The 24058-nt window shown below is 37.4% G+C and overlaps 1 protein-coding gene across 5 annotated transcripts in view; it reads right to left on the bottom strand.

The window, feature by feature from the left end:
• The window catches only part of LOC124168745 (ras association domain-containing protein 8), a 65133-nt gene that overhangs the window by 5431 nt on the left and 35644 nt on the right, over positions 1–24058 (bottom strand). For 3 of the 5 annotated variants that reach the window (XM_046547015.1, XM_046547037.1, XM_046547046.1), the window contains 3 exons: positions 22303–22432; positions 14295–14315; positions 6144–6277 (listed from right to left, as the gene is read on the bottom strand). In XM_046547015.1, the coding sequence (XP_046402971.1) occupies positions 6177–6277; positions 14295–14315; positions 22303–22432 (252 nt within the window). In that variant the 3' untranslated portion in view covers positions 6144–6176. The other 2 variants (XM_046547020.1, XM_046547026.1) reach the window with 2 other exon arrangements.

Below are 24058 nucleotides of genomic sequence, written 5' to 3'. Positions count from 1 at the left end.
CGACCGGTGAAGGGGAGGGGGGGAAGATAAGAAGTTTGTGTAAGAGGAGCACCCCCACTTTCGGCTGCAATTTCTGGGAAAAAAGGTGCGCCTCTTACACGCGCTTATACGGTAAATATTGATTCAAAATGCATGAATAGTAGATATTGAGGTTATTTCTAATTATATTTATACCATTTATGGTAATAGTAGTAAATTTAAACAAGGATTTCACTCTTTCAATGCCTTAATACAAGGGATCTGCGAGTCATACTTTTTGATCTCGAGTAACTAACTCACGAGTATCGAGTTGAGTACGGTAATTTCTGGACCAGGTAATACCACAATGCATGTTCCAACACATTTTCATTTTTCCAATCCCCTTATAAGTTTTCTGTTCTCAATGCTTAGCATGATTTAAATGGAAAAGAAAATGCGAGACGTTGATTGATTGAACGGTAATTGTGTCAGAATTAGGAGATGAATGAAAATGAAAGTGTCTTAAACAGTTCCACGAGCACAATTGAAATGAATTAACCTCTAGTAATATGCCAAAATTTCAATAAATATAACTGCTCCAAAAACTGCTCAAAAGAGCTCTGAGTAAAGGCATTTGTACAATTGTAATGCAGATAAAATTCATAAATAAATCATGCAATTGATCCTCCCAAATTCTCATGCAGGAATACCAATTGTTCCAAATGCTCAGGCTGCAGATTTTCACGTCTCCATGTTACAGTATTATTGCCTGCAGAAAATTGCCTTTTGCTACACATTTGTGTGGCTGAACAAGCACTTTCTAGCAAAGATTAGAAAAATTGAAAAAAAATTATCAATGATATTTATGAATCTTGAGTCCTCCGAGACTAACTGGCCGAAGCGAACAAAGTATAGAACATAGGTTTAGTTTTGTAGACAACAACATTTTTTTCCCATTTTCTCACTTTGTTTCATCAACCTTAGCGACTTGTCTTTTTTGACAAAGACCAATGCAAGGTGTAACTTGTTTTAAGTCTAATAAAAATTATTATTATTAAATGCATGAGGGAAAATAAATGCAGTGGAGAAATAAATGAAAATTAACTACCCTAGTCTAAAGGCACATCCCTACTATAAACAAAATTGGAGAATTCAGTTTCAGAACAATATCTTTTTTCTCTTGGAAACTATGCCTTCTTGTTGAGGGAAGAAAAATTTTAAATTCGCATGGCAACGGCAATCCCCTTTTTTTGCATGAATTTTACATCATATTCATCATCACACTCAATACAATAAACTTTCCTTGCATAGTGCAAAACACGAAAACCATTCCACATTTCAGATTTTTTTGAAAAATTACCGTCTCTGTTCTTGGAAGGAAATGCTTTCATTACATGTCTTGATAATGCTGATTTTTATGAATTATTCACTCTTCCTACCTCTCTCACACTTTTGTCTTCATCACAAACCATCTTCACAGCTTCCAGAATGGTACAGTTTGGCACTAGTACCAAATCTGGATTTTTTCCCTCCACTTATATGGTACTAGCTGACCCGGCGAACTTCGTACCGCCTAACAATCAATGAACTTACAGTTTACTTACACCATTTATAAATCAAGAGCGGCTGTATAGTTTTTAATCATGTTTAATTTATTTTAATAAAATAAGGATACAAATTCAATAAAACTACGTAAATGAGTACCAAAATTGCTTGTCAGAAAGGCATTTTCTTTATTGAATCTACATAGGGTGAATCGGAGCACGTTTACGCGGATTTTTTTCAACAAATTTTCTTACGTTTTAGCTTAAGAAATTTTGGGTATTGTGGTTTAATAAAGCAGTTCATGAAACAAAAAATTATACGCATTCAGTTGCTGGCTATTTGCGTTATTAGCTATAAAAAAATGTTTTTAGGTCCAAGTCTGTTGCATACACTTGGCCCATTCAGGGGGCAGGTTGACACGACCCCAGACCGACGCTTGACTGATGCTCAAAATCGTGCAAGAAAAGCCCCTATGAAGCAGCATTCGCATTAAATGACTTAAGGCGCGCCAGTTTTAGTATCTCTGTTTGGAAAAAATGCACTGCGTAAACGTACTGCATGCGTAAACACACCACGGTGAGCCCTACACATTCGGTTTTAATTTCTTGCGTCAAGCACCTTCTGAGAAACAACAGTTTTTGTTTTGTTATCAGGCGCAAGATGAAGCGGATGAAGCTAAAGAAATATAGCGAAGCAAAGCAGTGACGCAGCGAGGGGAGGTTTTTGGGGATAAACCCCCCCCAAGAGCTTAGAGAATTTTTTTATGAAAGATTTTGTTATTAATATTAGTGGGACGGATGACTAACAAACAAAACATATTTAACTATTCACACAGCCACAAAACCCACTATTTTGAACCATTTATCTTAAAAAATGTCTGGGGGAAGTGCCCCCACACTTCCCGCTTACCTTAGCGAGTTTTCTATACCCTACAGACCCGTGGTATTAGCTGCGCCCAAAACCCCCTATCCTAGCTACGCACTTGAAGCGAAGGAAGAAATACAGAGGATGGTTTATCGACTCGTGAACATAGCACGCTAAATTGACCATGAGAAAATCATGGGTTTTCATTAGCACATGAGCACAAACAACACAAAAACTGAAAGAATGACCATGCGATTTTTTAATCGTTATCACGAATGCAACACGAATTGTAAATTGGATACGTTTATGCTCAAAAGGGCATATGAGTTGAGATCATGGAATCTACGGAATGAGGACTTCCTAACCTTTGAATTTTCCTTTGAGTAAAGTTGCGTGAATCACATTCATCACCAATTTTTTTAATGATCAAACACGTTCCGTTGGATAGTTATGGTTGGTTTAGGCTTCGAAAGATCATGAGCACAGAAACTAAATTTTTCTGTAAATCGTGCCTTGGTAAGCCAGGTACGTCCAAGGACTTAAAATATTCAGATAGATAGTTGGTGATTTCGTCTTCGTTTGTTACACATTTAAAAGATTCGAATTCATGCAGAGTACGAACTATTTGAATTTACCTCGTTTTAGTCATCCACATCTTCGTTCTTGCTCGCTAAATCAACCATCTTTGATTCTTTTGGTGATCAATCATATTCTGGAACTCTTTGTTGATGAGCTCACCTTCCGCTGACTCTAATTTGCAATCATTCAAAGGAAATGAGTTAAAACTACTCGATTCCTCGACAGGAACACGGACATTACCGTTTGTCAACAATTGCTTGGAGATTTGTTTACAAACACGGTAGTGAAGTGTCAACTCGAGCTGGGCCACGGCTGGGCTTACAATCAGCTCGAATTAAATTTTAAAAATGTAATTTCAATTTAATTCATATTTTGAATATATTTAGTAATTAAAATGTTATATTGTTACTAAATTCAGTTATTAAAGTGGTAAAAACAAAACAAATTATTTAATTTGTAGTTTTGACCGACTTATCAATTGTTGTGTTACTATAACTCCTAAAAGCATGTCCATAGGAAAGAGATGAATTTTTTGTGTGAAATTATCCTTTTTTTAATGGCCTATATGTTAACCCCGCCTGAGACGAATCCAAAGAACCAAATCTCATTGAAATCGGTGCAGCCGTTCTCGAGTTATAAGTGTTCTAACTAACACGATTTTCGACTTTCTTTTATATATATAGATAATTACCAAAAACTAAAAATTAAAATGCCTCATAAAATAAAATTTTAAAAAATAACAGGAGGAGAGGCTTGAAAGGAGTGGGATAATGCCCCATTCCTCCCACATATCTAATATCCCAGACCTCCCTTAACCCTTTCGAGACGGCTGAGTTTTCGTCTTAGCATGACTGCTGTACTGAGCCCCAAGAGACTTCTTTCTCGTGGTACGGAAAATTTTGGAGGGCATTCGTTAAGAAGGGTCTCGCTGAACCTTTTTCGACCCCTCCCCGCTGGGACTTCACATTATCTCGGACTCCGAGAGTAGTTGTGCTCCCTCCTTTCCGGGTTTACGGCCATACCTGCGGCATTGGTTCGCGGTCAACTTATGTATTGCTTATATGTATTTAGAAATTGCATAATTGTTGCTTTCATGTGAATTGCAGACGTTGAATTAAATTCCTCATTTTATCTGAGAATTGTCAAATTTTAAACGAAGTTCTAAGGCCATTATTAACGCATGTAATGCAGCAACAATTTCCATGTTGATGTTTATACATTACTCGAGATATAAGTTAATATTAATCGTAGAATTTCGTTTAAAAATTGTAAACGCTGCTCAAAAGAAAAATAATTCAATTCTTTGTTTATTTTTCTTGAGAAATGAGCAAATATTTATTTCGAAACCTGAATGGATAAACAATTGAATGACCGCTGTCCCTTACCGCTAATAGGGGTTGTAAAGGACGAGGGGTCCGGGTACCTGCTCCCAGATTCTGAGGGTAAATCCTAAACCCCGCAGGGTTGGGTCTCGAAACAAAGATGTCGTAAACCCGCGCCCGTCCTAAAAGGGGGAGAGCTAGAAAATGTATATATATATATATAAAAATATGCGGCTTTCGTTCTCCTGGCTAGCAAAATATCACACGTAAATATACGGCCGTCGTCTCCCGGGTCAGGAAACGTCCACACGTATATATACATGTATAGTAGGGAAAAGGTTAAGCGCCATTTTGTATGTAACAGGTATCAATAGGCTTTAAGAAGCAACTAGATGCTATGTAAACTACTAGTTATATATCCGAAGAACATGCATTTTCATCAGTGCTTCCAGCGAGAGAAAGTCATAATTAAAATAATGTAAGAGGCAGCTGTCATATTTCTCCTTTAATTTCCTTTCTCACCCAAAGTCAGCATTTTCCCGTTCTTTTCGTTTCCCATGTTCTGTCTTAGGAAGTGCTGACACTTAAGGCAAAACATGCAGTGAACGTGATATTGCCATACACCCGAGCCAATAACAGAAGTGCTGACGAGAGGGAAATGATGGCTCTTTGGGGCAGTCGGCATGGGTATGCAAATGAAGTAACAACAAAGTGTGATTTTTCCGACATGTGAGTTCTTCCTTTTTCTATGTGACTTTCCCTATACTCCTTCGGACGCCATGGATGAGAGAGCCAAGGCAACTTAAAATAATATAAAGTTAAAAACCCCATACAGTACACTTTAAGCAAAAAGAGGGAGGAAAACTAGAATTTTCAGGAGGTAAATCCGATGGAACAACTGTTCGAGATCTCGTTACTCAATGTCTAACAATCAAAATTGACATTTGCAGGCTTGGATTTTTTATAAAATTGCATTGACAAATGAATCATATGGTCCTCCGCTTGTTATTATCACTCACTCTAGATCCACTCTGCCAGCATGAAAGAGGAGGGAGGGAAGATCCACAGGATTAGGCAGTGTCTGTGAATCAAGAAATACGTGGTGCGCCTGGCAGCAGGGAGGTGGGGGCATGCGGCAGGAAACTTTGAGGCATCGTATACGCATGAAAGAATCAAAATATGACTACACAGTTGAAATTTTTCCCCTAGGATCTTTGAAATATATTGTTTACTAAAGAAAATGTTTTATTCGTGTCGAAAAACTTAACATTCAAAATAACTGCATTAAGGCCCTATAGGCACCTCAAGCATGGCTATCTGACTTCGCATGAACCTGGAATTTTTTTCTCACCACTTCGCACATTTTGAGACCATGAATTTTTAAATTGGACCATTTTGAAAAAATAAGCACAGCCCTAATGCCGCAGTACTGTGATCACGCTTTATGTATGTATGTTGCAGCTTGCCCAGTTGTAAGTTATAGCCCAATGGCCGTTCAGAGTAGTAGATAACAACCGCATTTCAGAAAATCTTGAAAATTAATACTGCTGCTACAATTTCAGCTGAAATTACTCCCTTCAGACCACTGAATTGCCACTGGATCACAAAAATCACTTTTCCCACTATCTTGGGAAATAGTGAGGTTGAAATCCCATTCAGAATGGCAGACCATACACCACTTCAAATTTAAATTTGGGGTTATAAACTCAGGTAAAATATGTAAATTAACAAACTCAATTGGAGTTTGACGAAACACAGTACCAATGATTAAATATTAAACAGTATACATTTAACAATTAAATTTTTCTTAACTTAATAATAAAATTACTCATTTATTAATTAATGAAGCAATAAAATTAATAAAAAGAGCCAAACCTTTTGAGATCTATGATTCTCTGCTCTCAGCTGCTACACCCACACTCCGTGAGGATTCTTACTTGTGGGAACAGCATTTTCTAGCTGCCTAGGAGATCCTATCATTTTCCTAGTACTTCCAGGTTTGTGGGGCCCTGGATGTGAAGAGATAGATGCATTGTAATTTTACTACACCCAATTACATAAGATTTTAAAGAAATCTCTATAAATGAAGAAATCAAATTCAAGAACTGACACAAAAAGTAGTCAGTCCTCCAGTACACCTTTTAATATACAACAGAAAAATAAGGTAACAACAGCTTAGCTCTCTGTCTGGGAGGCACTGTCTGGTCTAGCTGACTTATATTGCTTTATTTCAATAAGAAATTCTTTGGATGATGAATCATTCTAGCTAAAAAGGGACATTAAGCTTAAGGCTTCACACACAAAATTTCTTCTATTTTTGCATATTTATGTAATAATACAACAATTACCCGATTGCCATTTAAGAGATTACTGAAAATCCACAATTCTAAAGTTAGAACAATTTAAAAGATATGGGTTACTATGCAATCGAAGATAACACCAAAAACTTTCTTTTAGGTTGGAAAAAATATCACTCTGTCACTATATCATTAAGAGCCCATAAAATTATTCAAAATTTAGGCTTTAATTTTAATGATTAATGCTACTGGAAGGGATAGGAGAAATTATACTTGGGTCCACCCCTCTAATGATTCCACCATGTTTCAGGATACATTAACCATTATTACTTGATCATATGATGGAGCCCGTTGTACACTATGAAAATTGATACACAATTTCTTTGATAGGAAAGCTGGTTGAATTGCATTGTTTGTTGACACAGTGTTTTCCAGCTGTATACACATCTCCACTTTGTTCTACGGAATATGTGGTTTAATGCATATAAATTCTTGTTATTTATTATTTTTACAATTGGATAAAATATGATGCACAAAGGTTAAGAAAAGACAGCTGTTTCACAAAATAAAATATATTTGCGACCGGTTTCGATACAGCGTATCATCATCTGGCAATTACAAGTATCAGTACATAGAATTTATACCCTTGAAGGCGTTAGAGGGGTGGTAGAGTGGATGTGGGGAAAGGGGGGAACTTCGGAGTACCCATTATTGGATGCAATTAGTTAATTGTGTTTAGCTCCTTCATCCTGTTGTAATTCGACAATGGAATCAATCATAATCTGTGAAGCATACAATGTATTGCTGATATTTTGTGAGAGAAGTGGTGTCGTGAATTGCGGTGTATTATTTGGTGGAGGGGGTAAGGGAAGGGAAGGTAGGTTTGGGAAGTACGTCGCTGATGGGTCACTGCACAGGGTAGCCGAGGGTTGGTGTATGATGATGAAATACGGGGAGGGGTGTTATGGAGTGGTGAGTGTCATCCGTAATGGTTTCTTGGAAAAAACCTTGAAAAGTGGTGAATGGTGAGAATACAACTGCTCGTTAACTAATGTGATGTTGGGTGAGGTTTGGCCCACTAGAACTTCTAACTGCTCGAGTGCGTCAAGCCTTGGGCCGTTGTTTTCTTTATGTAGGATTATCGGTTCAAAATCGCTTGTGTGGTCGGAATCCAAGAGGTGTTTGGCAAAGTGTGAGGTTTCTTTGTTGTTAATAAAACATGAACGATGTTCCTTGGCCAGGATGTTGAAATTCCGTCCAGTTTTTCCTATGTAACAGGAATTGCAGTCATTGCAACGGAGTTTATATACTCCGCTGTGTTCTCCGGCACTAATTTTGTCCTTGGCACTGCCCAACAGTTTGCCCAGTGTATTTCTACTGTAGAAGGCAGCCTTCACTTGATCTTTAGGTAGTAATTTTCCAGTTTTGTTGGATATACGACCGAGATAGGGGATTCTATGCCATTTCGTGTCATCATCTTTCCCTCTATCTGTGTAAATAAGGTTGAGTGCGAGTCGTTTTTGTTGTTGCGTTTTGTTGCGACTGCGTTGTTGTAACCGGTCGCAAATATATTTTATTTTGTGAAACAGCTAAGTCTTTTCTTAACCTTTGTGCATCATGAAGGAGTTTCACCATGTTACGCCAACCACCATCGCATGGATAAAATATATTTCTTGAAGGTTTTCATTCTTTCACATAAACTAATACATATAAGGACTTAAACAGTTTTTAATACTAGCACTTTCACTTTCATTCATAAAGATTGTGGACCATTCCAAGCTAATTTGGATTGAATTTGACCCTAATAAGCTCAGATTAATGTAAATTGGAACAAATTTTGGCCAACCGAAATTAAAATATGTACCATATGAAGACTTTTGAGAATGAAAAAAATGCAGAATATATGGCAGAAATGCTCACAATGTCACTTTTTGTTATCACAAAAATTTGAACTCTCAGAAGGGAAAAATGGAAATTTGATGATACACTTATATACTAATTTCTTTGATAAATCCTTCAGACAAAATAAAATGGAGAGGAGGGGCCCTAACAGATAATTTTACAGAGGCAGATGAACAATTCATAATAACTCCATATAAAATTGCACCTTGGTTTCTTTGGCATACTTTCTCTGAATCTAATATACCCATTACTTTGAAAAACTATTTTTTGTAGGAGTGGAAAGGTAGGAAAGAAGGAATTGAGGACTTCTTGCATAAGATTACCAGGCAATGTTAATGACGAGTGCAAAACTTCAGGTTCTCCAGCACTATTTGCTGTATCTCCCTTAGTCAACGATGCAGCAGCTGGAGAGCCCAAAACCCTGTAGTCATCACTAAGTTGGTAGGAAAGGAAAGAAACAGTAGGAACGTAGAAAGTGGGAACTGAGTACAGAAGTGACAGATAAATAAGCCAACTAACGGTGTTGATCGAATGATGGATAACCGGCACTTTCCTGTATTATCCAATTATTATTGTTCTACTGGCCAAATTAGGTTAATATTAGGGATGGATCAGATACCACAGATCCAAATATCCATGGATAATGCCCTTCATCGGATACTTAGGATCCAAATTTGCTGAAGGCATCGAATCTGGATCTGAAATTTTAAATTTATGCTTCAGTGAATGCAGCATCCAGTGCAAGGGAGTGGAGAGAGTTCCAATCCTACCTTCCGAAGCTCTCATAGAGGTTCTGTAAAAGTATTTCAGACCCAGAAATTTTTATGTAAAAATACGACAAGCACATAGTGCAACTCTTACAAAGAGATTGAACAACCATCGGGAGAATCTCAACGCCATAGCATAACAACCATGTCAAAAGTGACTTTGTAGCAGAAAAAATAACCCTTGGCCCTCTATCACCCCATGCCACTGATATTTTTTTCCTTTCTTACACCACAGTCATCAATCATTATCTTCAATGGAAAATATCAAGTTAAACGAGAACAATGAAAGCGTGTTTCACCCCTACCTCATCTCACCCACTGACCTTTTTCATCTTACCTACTTCAATTCTCTGTTTCTGTAGATAAAATGCTAGGTGAGTGACTTACTGGACCTGAAGACGTCTCGATAGTTTTCAGCAATTGGATGACGTGCACGAGATTCAAATAAGAATGAGACCAAACGTGTCAGCATATATACCAACGTACCTAGCATATATAGGTTTTTTAAGGTAAAATTAATTGAAACAAAGTTATTTTTTAGTTACAACAAGACAATACCAATATTCAACATTGTCAAAGCCGCACATTTTTCAAAGAAACAGATGCAGCATCAGTACTGTTAAACAAGAAGATATGGCCTGGAAACGCCAACTGCATATATCACATAGGTTGCCCAGCTTTGCTTTGAAGGCAACGACGTCACAAAATAGCAAGATCTGACGTTTTCGTACTTGAGACTCTCATTCGTAGCCTCATTGTTTGAAAGATGAGGGGAGAGTGCTCCTTCCCCTCCACCTATCCTTTATGTGCTTCTGCTGCCCACCCCTTCCTCTCACTGAGCGGTCGTCTTGTTCTGTTCCCGCAACTCATCGCACATGACACTAACGTTGTTCTAAACATTGTTATTTGTATTGCAGATTGCGCAGTTGCAATTTGATATAATTATACATATACTGATAAAAATGTCTTTCACTGTGTAGAAACATTTTTATTGAAAAGAAGAAAACGACATGCATGTGCTGTGAAGTGAAACTAGCTCGAGGAAGTGCAAAATCCACCTCACCATAACTGAAGCATTTGCAGGTGAAACACAAGTCAGAATGTGATGAAAAAGAGACAAAATTTGGGGGACATTTAAGTGAGGAATATTAAAATTCTGTCAATGGTTTATCCAAAGATTGAAACCTATTTTCATTTCCAAACGCAAGCAAGTTTAGATCCTGAGGGTATTAAGATTTTATCATTTTAAAAAACATAATTTTAAGGCTATATATTATATTATTTTAAGGCTATCTATATGCAAATATTATTTTTACCAGTAAACATATTAAATTGTGCACGTAAATCTAAAAAGCATTCCTTTGATTTTATGTACCCAGAAGAAACTTGAATAATTACTTCGTTTTATAGCAGGAGTTTGAAAATGCATTTGGATCCGAAAATATCCAAAAATGAAGGATTCTATCCGGATCCAGATTTTTTAAAATCCTGGATCCGTCCATCCTTAGTTTATATAGTATAGTGGAAGCTTGTTTTAGTGAGTATTATCTATAACGAGAATTTCGTTATAGCCAGTGATTGGTAGTGTACAATCCAAAGACCTATGATTAGCATGTAAAAAATATGGGCATAGCGAGGCCACAAAGTCCCTGCCAGGCCATGCATCCTTTATTATGAGGTACATCTTTTCAAGGAGGTGCATAAGTGCTAACATTGAAAATAAATAAGGGCACCCATTTAATTTAATTTTATTCCCAAACCTCCGAATACAGCTCTCGTAGGCCATTTTAAATTGGGGTATTCAACAAATTCAACAATGAAACATACACGAACAACCATGCCCTGGATAAGGGGAACTTACCCTGGCGGGACTCGAACCTGCGACCTCATGTTTGGCAGGCGAGGACTTTACCCCGCCGCCACCGAGGCCGGCAAACCAGACCAGATATGGCAAAAATAATACCTCCAAAAATATGTGTGATAATGTTTATTTTATAAGCCACTAGACGTCTAGGCATCAAGTAAACAACAGATGTAATTACAATGATTAAGTGCCAGGCACAGCTGAAGTGAATATTTGAACAAGTCTTTATGACAGATCTGCAACATGAAAGCCATTCATGCACGGAAAGACAAAGTCTGAACATCAAACTGTCTGTAATTGAACCAGGGCAGTGATGGGAGCTGAGATGAGAATGCAAGATGAGTCTACCTTGTGAATATTCTCAGTATCCCCTTTGTATCGAAAACTTGTCTATGCCAATCCACGGACTTCAAGCCTGCTCCCCGGTGCGACTGTCTCTGCATTATATTGAAATCCAGGCTCTGATGCTCATTAAATCATCTCATTACATGGATATTAATTTTTTTCCACATCTAATTTCATACAGCAAAATTCTTGTTTGTCAATCACTAATTCATGCTGAATGAATCAACAGTGTTGCCAGAGTGCCATCTCAAGTGTGAAAAGAATGTTAAGATGTAAGGTGATTCCCTCACAGAATACTTATGTACCGCCATCCTAAGCATATTTTCATGAGATCACAGCGTTCTTCTTTAATATGAAAGCTGGAAGTGGAAGGCAGATAAGCATCTAACCAATTACATGTCAATGAAGAGCAACAGTGTGGGCTAAGGGCGGAGTTAGCTCAGAGTTGTACTGGGTTTTACATGTAATAGACCAGTCAAGAAATGGAAAATAGGAATACACAAGTCAACATCTGTCTCCCCTTCCCAGACTGATGACAATGCACAAGGGCAACCTTGCCTGCGAAAATATCAGTGGCTTTAAGCACTTGCATTCAATAACCACACATCTGCATGATGTATGATAGTACAATTGCACCTTACTGGCCCTCATGAAAGAATGTTTATTGTTTCCAAGTGCTGCAGATGTCTCAACTGCTCCACAAGCTCTTAGAACCAGGTCTCACTACGACTTCCTCTCTGCAGCTTTGTGCGACTGTTTGGAGTGGCGTATGGGAGTGGAATATTGTTTCAGCCATTTTACAACCCTTTGCATCATACCAATTACGAACGATTCCACATCTGTGATCACATTTTATGCATCACACAACACACAGCCACAAAGTGTGTTTTATGCAAATGAGTGCCAATAATTGTCTTGTGGTACTTCAATTGCAAAATTATACATAAATTCACTCTTTATGGCAAATGTAATCTTATTACTCAGTACAATGGCAGCGATGAGAAAGAGAAGAAGAAAAGAAAATAAAAATTTTTCTAGTTGAAAATGAAGGGCTGCTCCAGAGTTTGTTTTTGGATTGTTAAAAAATTATTTTCATTTTAATTTTTGCCAAAAACGTGCCTTGAATCATAGTGTTCCTAGTATCTCATCTCATAATTATCATAGAGCAATGACTTTTACATCAAGTTTATTACTTAATTAGGTGTGCACTTAAGAAAAAAATGACTGCAAGAAATGCAGCGACCAGGACTGAACAAGCAGGTTGAGTAGGGTTTTGAATAGCTCTAAAGAACTTAATAATCTACATTAAATAAGACATGCAACAATTAGCAGTGGTGGATATGGAATACCAAGATGTGATACACAATTTAAATTTTCATAATGGGCATCGTATAAGGCACTAGGCATTAGATATCATAAAATTCCCAGACAGGACCTTTAGGTACCAAGCAATATGTATAACCATATCATAAATACATCTACATACCAAAAGGAGTACATGGCTATGTTTGGATTCAATATAAGTAGCACACCGTTGTTATAACATAAATTCACAGTCAAGTAGACCTGCCATGCTTAAAGCCACATACATGGCATTCAGGGATGTAACAATTATCCAGTAGAGAATCCCTCACTCAAAACTCTCTTTTGATGAATGGCTTTAATGACCAAATACTAACAATTTTAATAGAATGGCAGCCTTCTTTATCAATATTACTAAGGGGTGTGCGAGTAATACTTAATGATCTCGAGTATTGAGTTGAGTTGCAACTACTCGTGTATATTGAGTATGATACTTTCTCCACTAGGCAATATAATAATGCATGCACCAACATATTTTTATTTTTCCAATGCCCTTGTACATTTTTTCAACTGAACACTCGGTCCGATGTAAAAAGGAGAGCAAGTGCAGATCTCCCAGCCAACTCCTGGAGCTTTCTCTGTACAGATCAGATGTTGGCACCAACCCACCATGCCAACGGCCCTGTCTCAGATGCCAACAACACAAAATCGGTGCAATTGATATCATTGTAGTCAAATGGGTTCCGAATATGAGTGGGTTAGGAGGCGAAGCTTGGACAAGCCTAGAGTGGGCTCTTAGATACTGTCGGTGAGCTTCGCTGGTGGGAAAGGGGTTGAGGCAAGAATGAGATACAGATTAGTCTACTCAGGTTACTCACTAATTGACTTGAATTGAATTTTAGAACACTCGCATATCCCTTATAAAAATCACAATTAAATTGCAAATGCTAGCAAATATGTATCAAAGAAAACAGCCTATGCTAACAAGAAATTTATTCAGACGTAAATAATTGGTCCATGATCTACCATACTGAAAAAAAACTCCCATATCCTTCTGGCCATGTTGACACTGGGTATAAAAAACCTTTGTGGAAGGATACCTATCAGGGACATTATATAAATGTAAGTTGTTAGTATCTCCAGCCAAACGCAAAATGTTACACAGAGAAATGGTTGGGCCAAAAGCAAAATGAACAGGCTATTGTTGCGTATTAAATGAATGAAATCAAATGTAAGAAAGAGAAAAAATATTAACAGAGAAGTTACTTACATCATATATTTACTAGGTGAATAACCTTGTATTTAAATGTAATACAAATAAATCCCTCCATTATCACTCAACTACTTCCATTCTCTAAATCTTTCTCCATAGAAAATATATAATGATCCTGGCATGATTAATTTAGACAAGTTCTAAGATGCCATGATGACTTTCATGATTTATGTTAGATAATAAGTTCACATCAACAACCATGCAGGTAAAAAATAAAACAACAAGCTACATTATAAGAATAATATTGCAAAAGCAGTGGAGCCACAGAGCTCTTACCAAGGCAGAAGGATGATCCAGCTGACAATGACACAGCATTGTAAAGAAAGATCGAGAGCAGTTATATATTTTCCATCAAATATGTACAAAGCTTCTAGATAGTAAAGGTTATAACAATACATAACCAAAAAGAACAACTGAAATAAAAGTGGAATTGACCACCAAAAGTGCTCTAACATAAGCAATTTCGACTCAAATTTTCTTTCAGAAATTGAAAAATAAATCTGAGGTGAAATTATTACATTTCATCATTCCAGTCATAACTAAAAATCATCATGAGGTTAATCATTTCAAATGTATTCTCAGATGAATGAATGTTTCCGAAACATTTTTAAAAATTGGAAATATAAAGCAAACATTGACAATTTAAATCTTATGCAGTAATTCATTCCCAGAGACTTGATAATGATAATTTAAGATAAATTTACTAGAACCCAAAAATATGACAACATTGTACAGGAATCAAGTGAGTATTTGAACACTTGCCAATCTCATCATCTTAAAGTAGGACAAAAGCAGAATGCACGATCATTAATGTCTATAAAACTGTACCACTAACCACGGTCCAAGAGACTGATTTAAAAATTTGTTTCAGAACATGCACACATATTACCTCATTGGCAAACTTCATAAATATAATACCTGCAATAGGCATATCTTGTTTATAATTTAAACAATTAATTCAAATAATACAGTAGAGCCTAATCCTTGTTCAATTATCCATTCATTGGATTATCCACCTATCACTTCTCAGTCACATCCTAAATACTTCCTTCCTTTCCCTTTCTTGGCCACTGCTATTCCCATTTCCTGATCTATCCTCATCTCACAACAACCTGTTTTTTCCGATAAATAGGGACAAAAGATGTAGAAAAAGCATGACACAGACACCAACATAAAATTGACAAGCAAATGATTTACAATAGATTATTTGCCTCTCATGTGTTCAAGCTTTCTCCTTCATTAGGATGGATAATTGAAGTTCTGCTATAGGTGCCTTATATTTTCATATGCAATAAAAATTATTATAATTAAAATTCTAACAGCTACTATTGATATATTTTTAATTATGCAGATGGGAAGAACAAGGAAAAATTAATGTATTTTATGATATATAGTTTAAGGTTTTCACGATGAGCAATGGACATTTCAAAGGTTTTATTAAATACCTCAAATAATGAGCTTTTTACACTATTCGATGACACAAAGTTATAAATTATTTTGAATTTCAAATGCACAGCACAGATTGTTCGTGATTCAATTAAAATCCGTTGAGAATGGTTGGGTCTTACATGAAGGTTTGCACATTTGGTTGATTCAATTTTTTAATAATATTTTTACAAAAACTTGTCATTGAAAATAAGCATTGCAATACGTATAATCCTGATGACTACGCGAGAACAACACAAAGAAGAATGTACACCTTCAAATACACGCGCGAAGACTGTTTCTTTTCTGACTCCCTTTGGCACGATCAAATTTATATTTTACATATTCTAATTTTAAAGTTACAGTCAATTCTATATTTTATTTTAGGTTTTCAAAGAATGCAGTAAGGCAATACTAATAATTAAGAATGAGTCAGTTCCTAAATTTTTTCGGTTCTCGCTACCAGTCTGGTTCTCCCCCATCAGTTCTCCGTTCTCGATACTCGGTTCCAAGAATGAACTCTTATCATATGAATTAATGGGAAATTCAAATGAACAACCACAAGAAGTGAATGAAAATAATTTCACTACAGATATAAATTAGTAGGAAAACTCTTTAAAAAAACTTAAGATCGTCTCCTTTTATTTTATTTGCCAAGTAAAAGTTTATAATAACATGTTGTTAAATAATGCATGATCAACCAAATGTCACATTACATCTGGCAGCCACTGGTTCTTCCTTCAGATTTTAGTTTCAAAAATTCAACATTTTTCCCCTATCTAGGTACAGTAAAACCTCTCTTAAACGAAACTCAAGGGACCGAAATTTTGCCGTTTCGTTGATCGGGAGTTCGTTCCCCGGAGGTGATGCGCACGTTGCATCATTCTAGGGTCTCGGAAATTGAAGCAAGTCTGCATGCGTTATCTTCATTCTACCTTCGCATACTTCAAAACAGTGCTTATTTCTTCAGCTGCAATGCAAATCGCGGGCAATAGACCACATTTAGGAAGCCTCAGTTCGTATTATTCAATCACTTCGCGTGTTTTTTCATCGGTTTTCAAAAATGTATGCAACGTAGCGGTGAGTGCGAGGCCATCCCTTTATTTTCAATATTTGAAATAGAGTACATGTATTCGCGAAGTTTACATTGAAAAATTAAGAATTCGATAGATTTGACCATTACTAATATAAAGTTAAAGTAACAGCGCCAATTATAGCTTCATCATGAAATTAAGATCGCTCTACCATAACGGCGCGAGTGCGACTTTCGTCGACCCATTAAAGCTCAGTGGGTGGCAGCATTTCTTTATAGTAGTCGAATCCAGAATACTCCATAGCAATATTTGCGGTCGCGGGCTTCGTAAATAATTCATTGTACTAGCATCATTTCCATCGCATTCCGGATAGACAACTGCCGATAAGAAAACATCTTGAAAGGCACTATGCAGGAGTTCTCGAAGTAAAATACGTCACGATTTTGAAAAATGAGTTTTCGAGAAGTTATATTCTGCAACCCTCAGTTCGCTGGCTTTGCGGATTACGAAATTTGAGTCTATTCTAGTGAACTCATCAAACGACCCTTCAATATTCATGACTTTTGAGAGACCCTGCCAGGATTCACGGCTTTCGTCATCACTCTCCATCGCGTGGTCGCAGTTGACTGCAAACTGGATTGACAACTCCCGATAAGAAAACAGCTTGGAAGGCCTCATTGAAGTAAAATAAGTCACGATAATGATGCTGTTGACTGCAAACCCGGTTTTTGCAAAATAACTAAATATGGTGACAGGTGCGACACGCTTCCAAGCTTTGCAAAGCCCTTGCATTACCTGCAAAATGGTCCTCTTCAATTTCGCCGATCCCTTACATCCATTCGACAAACCAAAAACTCCACTAAAATCCGACGGTAATGCCGCTTTGCCGCAGATATGACCCCTCGGTCGAGAGGTCGCAACTTAGCTATTGCAGTTGGGGGGAGAAAATAACACGCACATTTTTTATTGTTAGTCCTATGCTTGGGCCCGTGCAGCGATCGAGGAAGAAATCTACTTTCCCCATGAGTGCATCAACTCCCGCCAACCACCGCTGAATTAATCCCGCTGTCATTCATGGATTTTTGCTGCTACCACAGGGGTGAGGCATCACCATTGGCCCAGTCTAAACATGGCATGTTTAGACTGTGTCGTCTTCTTCATGCAACAATTGACGGGCGTCGCAAACCTTTTTCTCAGGAGAAAATCAACACCGCTTCACATCACGTTAGGACATCGCTACAATCGCCGACAGACAGAGACTGACCTTTAGTATAAAGCACTCAATTCAAGTAACGTCTAGATCAATGGGAAATGTCGTGTCTTAAGTGCGAATATTTTTTATCCTAGATTGCGGCAAATGCAAAAGTTTCTCCTATTTTTTAGATGATGTTGAAATAAACAATGTGAATGAAACAAGAGTAACTACTGAGTCATATATTAAAGATAACTAAGAGATGCAAATTTTGGCTTTCATCTTCTAGCGCGCACATTGTATCTTCCGTAATTTAGTTAAATTTTAAAGAAGTTATCCAAGATGGCGGCCAGTGAAAAAAAATGCTTCTCGGAATTTACGCGTTGTAATTCTGTAAAGTATCTTAAACAACCGTCAAAAGAATGCGTTCGAAGTACATAGCTCTAGATATCATATCTTTGAGCGTGTAAATATTGGGACATTGAGTTATTTACGAAAGTCAGCATTAACATTTTTTGCAATTCGCCGCAAGCCGCGAGTTGGGGTCGGCGGAAACACACGACGGAAGGCTATGGTTACGGTTAATAATGACGATTCTGATTGGCTTATTCAGTGGAAGTCTCTGATTTGCCCTCCAACGCTACGAATATTAAATTATTCATATGAAAATAAAAATTTAACCGGAAAAATTGGTTATTGGGAGGTGAATTTCACTCGATCGCGCCGAAATTTCATTTCGTGCTGGTTCCAAAGAACCGACTTTATGCGATCGGTTCTCGATACCGGTTCCACAGCCAAGAACCAGCAGTACCGAGAACCGGGAACCTGAACCAACCCATGTCTACTAATAATATAACCTCCAATGTGCATATAAGAAAAAACAAAAGCATTGCATTACTTCATGTGTGCAAATTTGATGTATTCGTGGGTGACAGTTGTGTCAGGATTTGGGAGCCACACTGATGTAAAATACTTGCAAAGTGTTCAGCATTGTTTCATCTTAATTTTCATTTGTATTTAAAATTGGTGGAAAAATGCATATTCAGTAGAGATGTGCGAATAGTATCCGCGAATACTCGAATACCTCGAATACTAGAAAGTATTCGATATTCGAGGTCTCGAACACAAGAACAATAAAGACGTGTCTTACGCCCCCCTTTTCTAACCCACTGACCTTTTTCTGCCTACCTGCTTCGAAGTTCCCCATTTCTGGAGGTCAACTGCTGCATGAGTCACGTGGAATTGTTACATTAGCACATTTCCCAAGATCCGCTATCCCCCTCCATTCAGCACTAGCCCCCCTCTGAGGCTTTCCTCTTCTCCGAAATAAAAAAAAGTCCCAGCTCGCGCAGGGATCATATTACGAAGACCTTAGCTTCGAAAAAAATATCAAGTTACAGGAGAACAAAAGAAATGTGTTTTGTGCCCCACCCCCCCTTCTCTCACCCACTGACCGTTTTCAGCCAACGTGCTTCTAAGTTTCCAGTTTCTGGAGGTCAACTGCTGCATGAAACACCTATTCGCTGAAAAAGTGTCTAACAATGACTTTTGGCAATTGATATTACACCTTTGTTGTATTGAAATATTAGTAATGTGCACGTAATTTAAAAAAGAACAAGACCAAACGCGACGGATTTCTGACTTTATTTAAGCATTTTACGCGAGGAAATAAATGTCAAAATAGGGTGGAGACTTGGCATTCTGGCGAGACTCGATATGAGCAGCAGAGCTCCTGGGAAGTTGATGCGGTATTTTTTTCCGAAAACATATATCAAGTTACAATTTATGAGTGGTGCTATAAATCTTTATTGTTACAGTCCCAGACGAAGGGATATTTTCTCAGGATATTTGGTTTCTCCCTGATAGCAATTCCAATTCATCTTCTTATCTCCTGAGAACTACCAAAGATGGACTGAAAATAATTGAAGAAAATCCGGTGGAGAAGAGCTTGTATTTTACAAAATGCCTCAGATTATCAGCTTGCACTTGGCAGCAGGAGTGGGGGTAAAGCGATGTTAGTTGAATTAATTATATGCCCAATTGTTTCCATAAAATTAAAATATTCCATTAATCAGCTAAATTCCTGTTCGAATCCTTTAAAGGAAATCAAAATTACTCCCCAAAATCTTGTGTTGCCTGCTACATAGGCAACCGAGTCAAACATTACAGCATTCATCATTTAGTATTCGAAATTCGAGGTATTCGAATATTCGAGCAATGATTTAATATTCGAATTCGATATTCGAGTTCGAGAAATCTGCTATTCGACCCATCTCTAATATTCAGTAATTCAGTATTTGATATTCGAGTGAGGTGTTCAGAAAAAAATTAAGTTTTCGTATTCGTTATTCGAATTTGAGAAAAATCCCATTCAACCCATCTACATATATTAAATACATAGTGCTTCTATACTGATGGTATAGATAAGGATCTCATAGAAGGATAATCCAACAGATGAATAATCAAACAAAAGAGAATGGGTGCTGTAGTGTGATGTAAGTTTCTTTAAGACTGTAATGTTTCAGGGGTGCTACAAGATTACTGAATTCAAACTCTCCGAATTTTTCCTCACATATTCCTGACAAAATCTTCCCCTCACTTTTTCATACACTCCTTTTGATCATAAACAATATTTTTGAATAGTAAAGGTCAACAAAGTCCAAAAATTCTTCAAACATATTACTTATTAATGACAAAATTATAAACGGTAACTTGTGGCAGTTGAATAGAAGTCAAAATATAGAGTCAACAATGAATGGACACTCAAAATATTCATGGAATGAATGCATAAAACACATTAATTTCATTTACTATGATAACTTAGTTATGGCAAAAAAATGAACCAGTGAAGTCCAAATTTCTAAAGAAAAATTTACGCCATCTTTCTGGATCAAAGACGCAAGTCATCAGCCAGCCAAAAGCACGGAGATTTGTACAGCTAGGTTTCTAGGCAGTCCTTCACATTGATTAATCTTCACGACAATAGTTTTGCTGGATTTGCAACAGGCAGGTGTACCTAGATTGGTTAGTCTGCAGAAATGTCTCTTCCAGGTATTGGAGAGCTAATAGCTGTCCTCATGACTTTTTCCAATGTTGGAACAAGATAGTGACATGCTTTAACTTTGTATTGAAGATAGCCGACCTCCTATGCAAGTCTACATGCCCATTAAGATACGAAAGTGGAATACACAAAGAGAAACTAGTGCTCTTGCAGAGACTTATACATTGTCCAAACATCAAAGAGCCATGAAATGCAGAATGAAATAACACCAATGGGCCACCAAGAATAGACAGTTTGGTTGGCCGCCATCGCCAAGCATGCATGGGAAGGACCAACGCATAATGTTAACTTTGAAAATACTAGACTCATCACTAGAGAGAAGGATTACAATCCCTGACCCATAAGAGAAGCTATCAAAATAGCCAAAACATCTACTATCAACAGGGAGGACATCTATTTGCTCTCCAACGCCTGGAAGAGGCTCTTCTACAAACCAACCAATCTGCATGCACCTTGCCAAAACCAAGGCCTATATAAGACAGACAAAAACCTGCATCCAACACTTCAAACCTGAAGATTCTGCCTGCAATGCTGGCAAAACTGTCATTACAAAGATGAATCAATGCTGAGGACACCCAGGAAACCTCACTGCACCAATTGCACCACTCCATAGAAGCATCCATCAACAGCACAGAGGTTCTTTTGATTCCCATTTTGATTAACACCATGGATGTGATTCACTGACTTCCTTCGCCCACTTCAAATTCTTTGACTTTTCTCTGATTACCATAACCTATAACAACTCTCTGATAATGGAAAGCCTCAAATGTATTCAAAGAACATAGGGTATCCCTTTATGGGGCGCATTCATCCTTTAGGTCATGTTCCCAAACCACCGTAAATAAGAGTCAGGGATTCCTGTCTTAGCAAAAAATTTCATCGAAAAGAGGGATAACTTCCTACGCCTCTCTTATTGTCAACTCCCATTGTATGGCAACCAGCCAACTGGACAACATAAATTGGCCATACACTCTATGGAAGCCTCCATCAACAGAAGTGAGATTTTTTTATTTCCATTTTGATTTACACAAGTTTTCTCTGACACCATGGACGTCAAGAGCCAGGCATCGCCCCTTTACGGACCCTCAGAAGGAAGAAACAGCCCCATAATGTGTTCCTCCATGATCAGCTGTTATAGAATTCATTGTTCTCTCATGCATGGACACCAGTATAAATGGTAAACTTCCGAAAATTGTCAATGGGATGTCAACTCAAAACTTTTAAAGACAGGTGATAAATTTTTCCCTTCTGGAAAGAGTACATATCATCATACTTGATGACAAAATTTTAAATGTTGAATGTTAGATACAGGTAGTTAATGACGAAGGAAGGGTAAGGACAAATATATTTCTTTAGAGAAAATTGTTTCCCTTTTCAAGGGAACCTAATAATTGCGGTACAAGGGAACATTTAAAGCCAAAAAAGTACTTTTAATTCATGGTCATATGAATTTTTGTCCATTGCAAACATTTAAGTGGATAAAGATGATTTTCAACTTAATGATGCATCAGAGTTCAAAATAAATTTATCAAATGAACCAATCAATCAAACCTTACGAAAGAGCAATCTTACCTTCCAGAAGTGTCCGCAGTTCATCTGGAGGAGCAATGGCAAGACTTTGTAAGTTGGCTTCTTTTAATTCCCTCACCAATCGTTCTACTTGTTGTTTCTTTTCAGCTATAGTGGCTTCAAGACCAGTAACCTATAAAATGCAACACGGAAAAATTTCACAACATCTCCACAGTGTAAAAATGATTTCCTGGAAAGAATCCATGTTATGCAAATCTAATTTCAAACATAAACTTCCAGCCTTAACAGGATGCACACCATTAAATACCAAAGAGATACACAGTCTCTTGTACAAAATTCAACTCACCATTTAGATTTATGATATCGAGGCATCATTACCACAATGAAGTGGAGAGTTAGATATCCCCTAATACATACTTACTAACACGTTGCATACCCGGGTACTTAAATTCCTAGGAATGCTGATTCTGGGAAATGTGTGCCTATTAGGGTGTAATGCCTTAGGTTAAAAAGCTAATGTTTAGAATATAACTTTACCCAATCAAACGTTACTATGCATCAATTCATTATGCATAACAAACAACAACTGAAAGCATACTAACGAATACGTATAGTGCGCTTAAATATTGTTTAGGTTGATGCGCCTAACTGACGAGAATCTTCATCATCCCTCCGGAACGTTCGGGAAAAAAATGACGAGAATTCTCGCCATCTGTACGCAACATGTTAAGTTATGTGAGACAACATTGAAAATGATACAAACTGTTTGAAAAAAAGAGTAATAAAATAACTAAGTGCTTCATAACGGTATGCAAATCCTGAAGAGTTTCTGAGTAAAAGCCATAAATGAAATATCAGGAGTCTATTGTAAGACTTGAAACAGCAACTGGTGTCTGTGAGAATACACATGGTATTTCCCACAATTATTCAAATGCCCACAGCAGGGTCAATCATATTAGCTTAATGCTAAGTAAAATTTAGTATTTTAATACAGTAGAGACTCATTAATACAAACAACGTTATTACAAAGTTCTCGTTATTACGAAGTAATTCGTTGGTTCCGACGAAAAGGCCTATCCAATCTATAGTATAAAAAATGTTATCACGAAATTTTCGGTATTACAAAATTACAAACCTCAGTCCCGGTCCCAGCACTGCAAAATGAACTTAATTACATAGTTCCAAGAAAAAGTAACGACATTTAGGTGGATATACACTGCGCTACATTATCATCATTGATCTACGTTTAAGTTTTCTTCTTGTACTGTGCCCAAGAGTGTCAACTTTGGTTCTTTCTTCAGTAGGAGATACTTCGATATGCACATCACATCATCTAATAAGCTTCATGACCCACTGATTAACGCTTGTAAATTGGTCGTACAGTTAGTCCCCTCCCTACGCACATTGGATTTACGAACTTTCAGAGATACGAAGATTCAAAAAATTCAAGCGCACCCGAAATTTCAAATTTGGCGCCTTCGGAGTAAGCCGATGCGACACGACGTGGCGTAGAGGAACTTCCACTTTGGGCATAATACATAGTATCATTTAATCCGGCGTGAAGTCCGGAACTGTTCAGCGTTTCGCCCATTCCTTCTTCCCGCGGACAGTGATTTTTTTCGGCTCCGGCTACGTTGCAAGCTCAGTTCATCACAATCGTGAGTTAATGCACGAATGTGATGCAGCGTGGCATTCTGAAGGATAACCACTCTCCTCGATGCCTTGTATAGGTTTATCAACTTAGAAGCAAGGTTTCGGAACGCATCTTCCTCATATACCGAGGACTTATGCATAATTT

This window comes from Ischnura elegans, chromosome 1 (genome assembly GCF_921293095.1).
Source record: "Ischnura elegans chromosome 1, ioIscEleg1.1, whole genome shotgun sequence".
Classification (NCBI taxonomy): Eukaryota; Metazoa; Arthropoda; class Insecta; order Odonata; family Coenagrionidae; genus Ischnura; species Ischnura elegans.
Note: the sequence above shows the minus strand (reverse complement) of the source record. Positions and strands in the feature narration are given on the sequence as shown.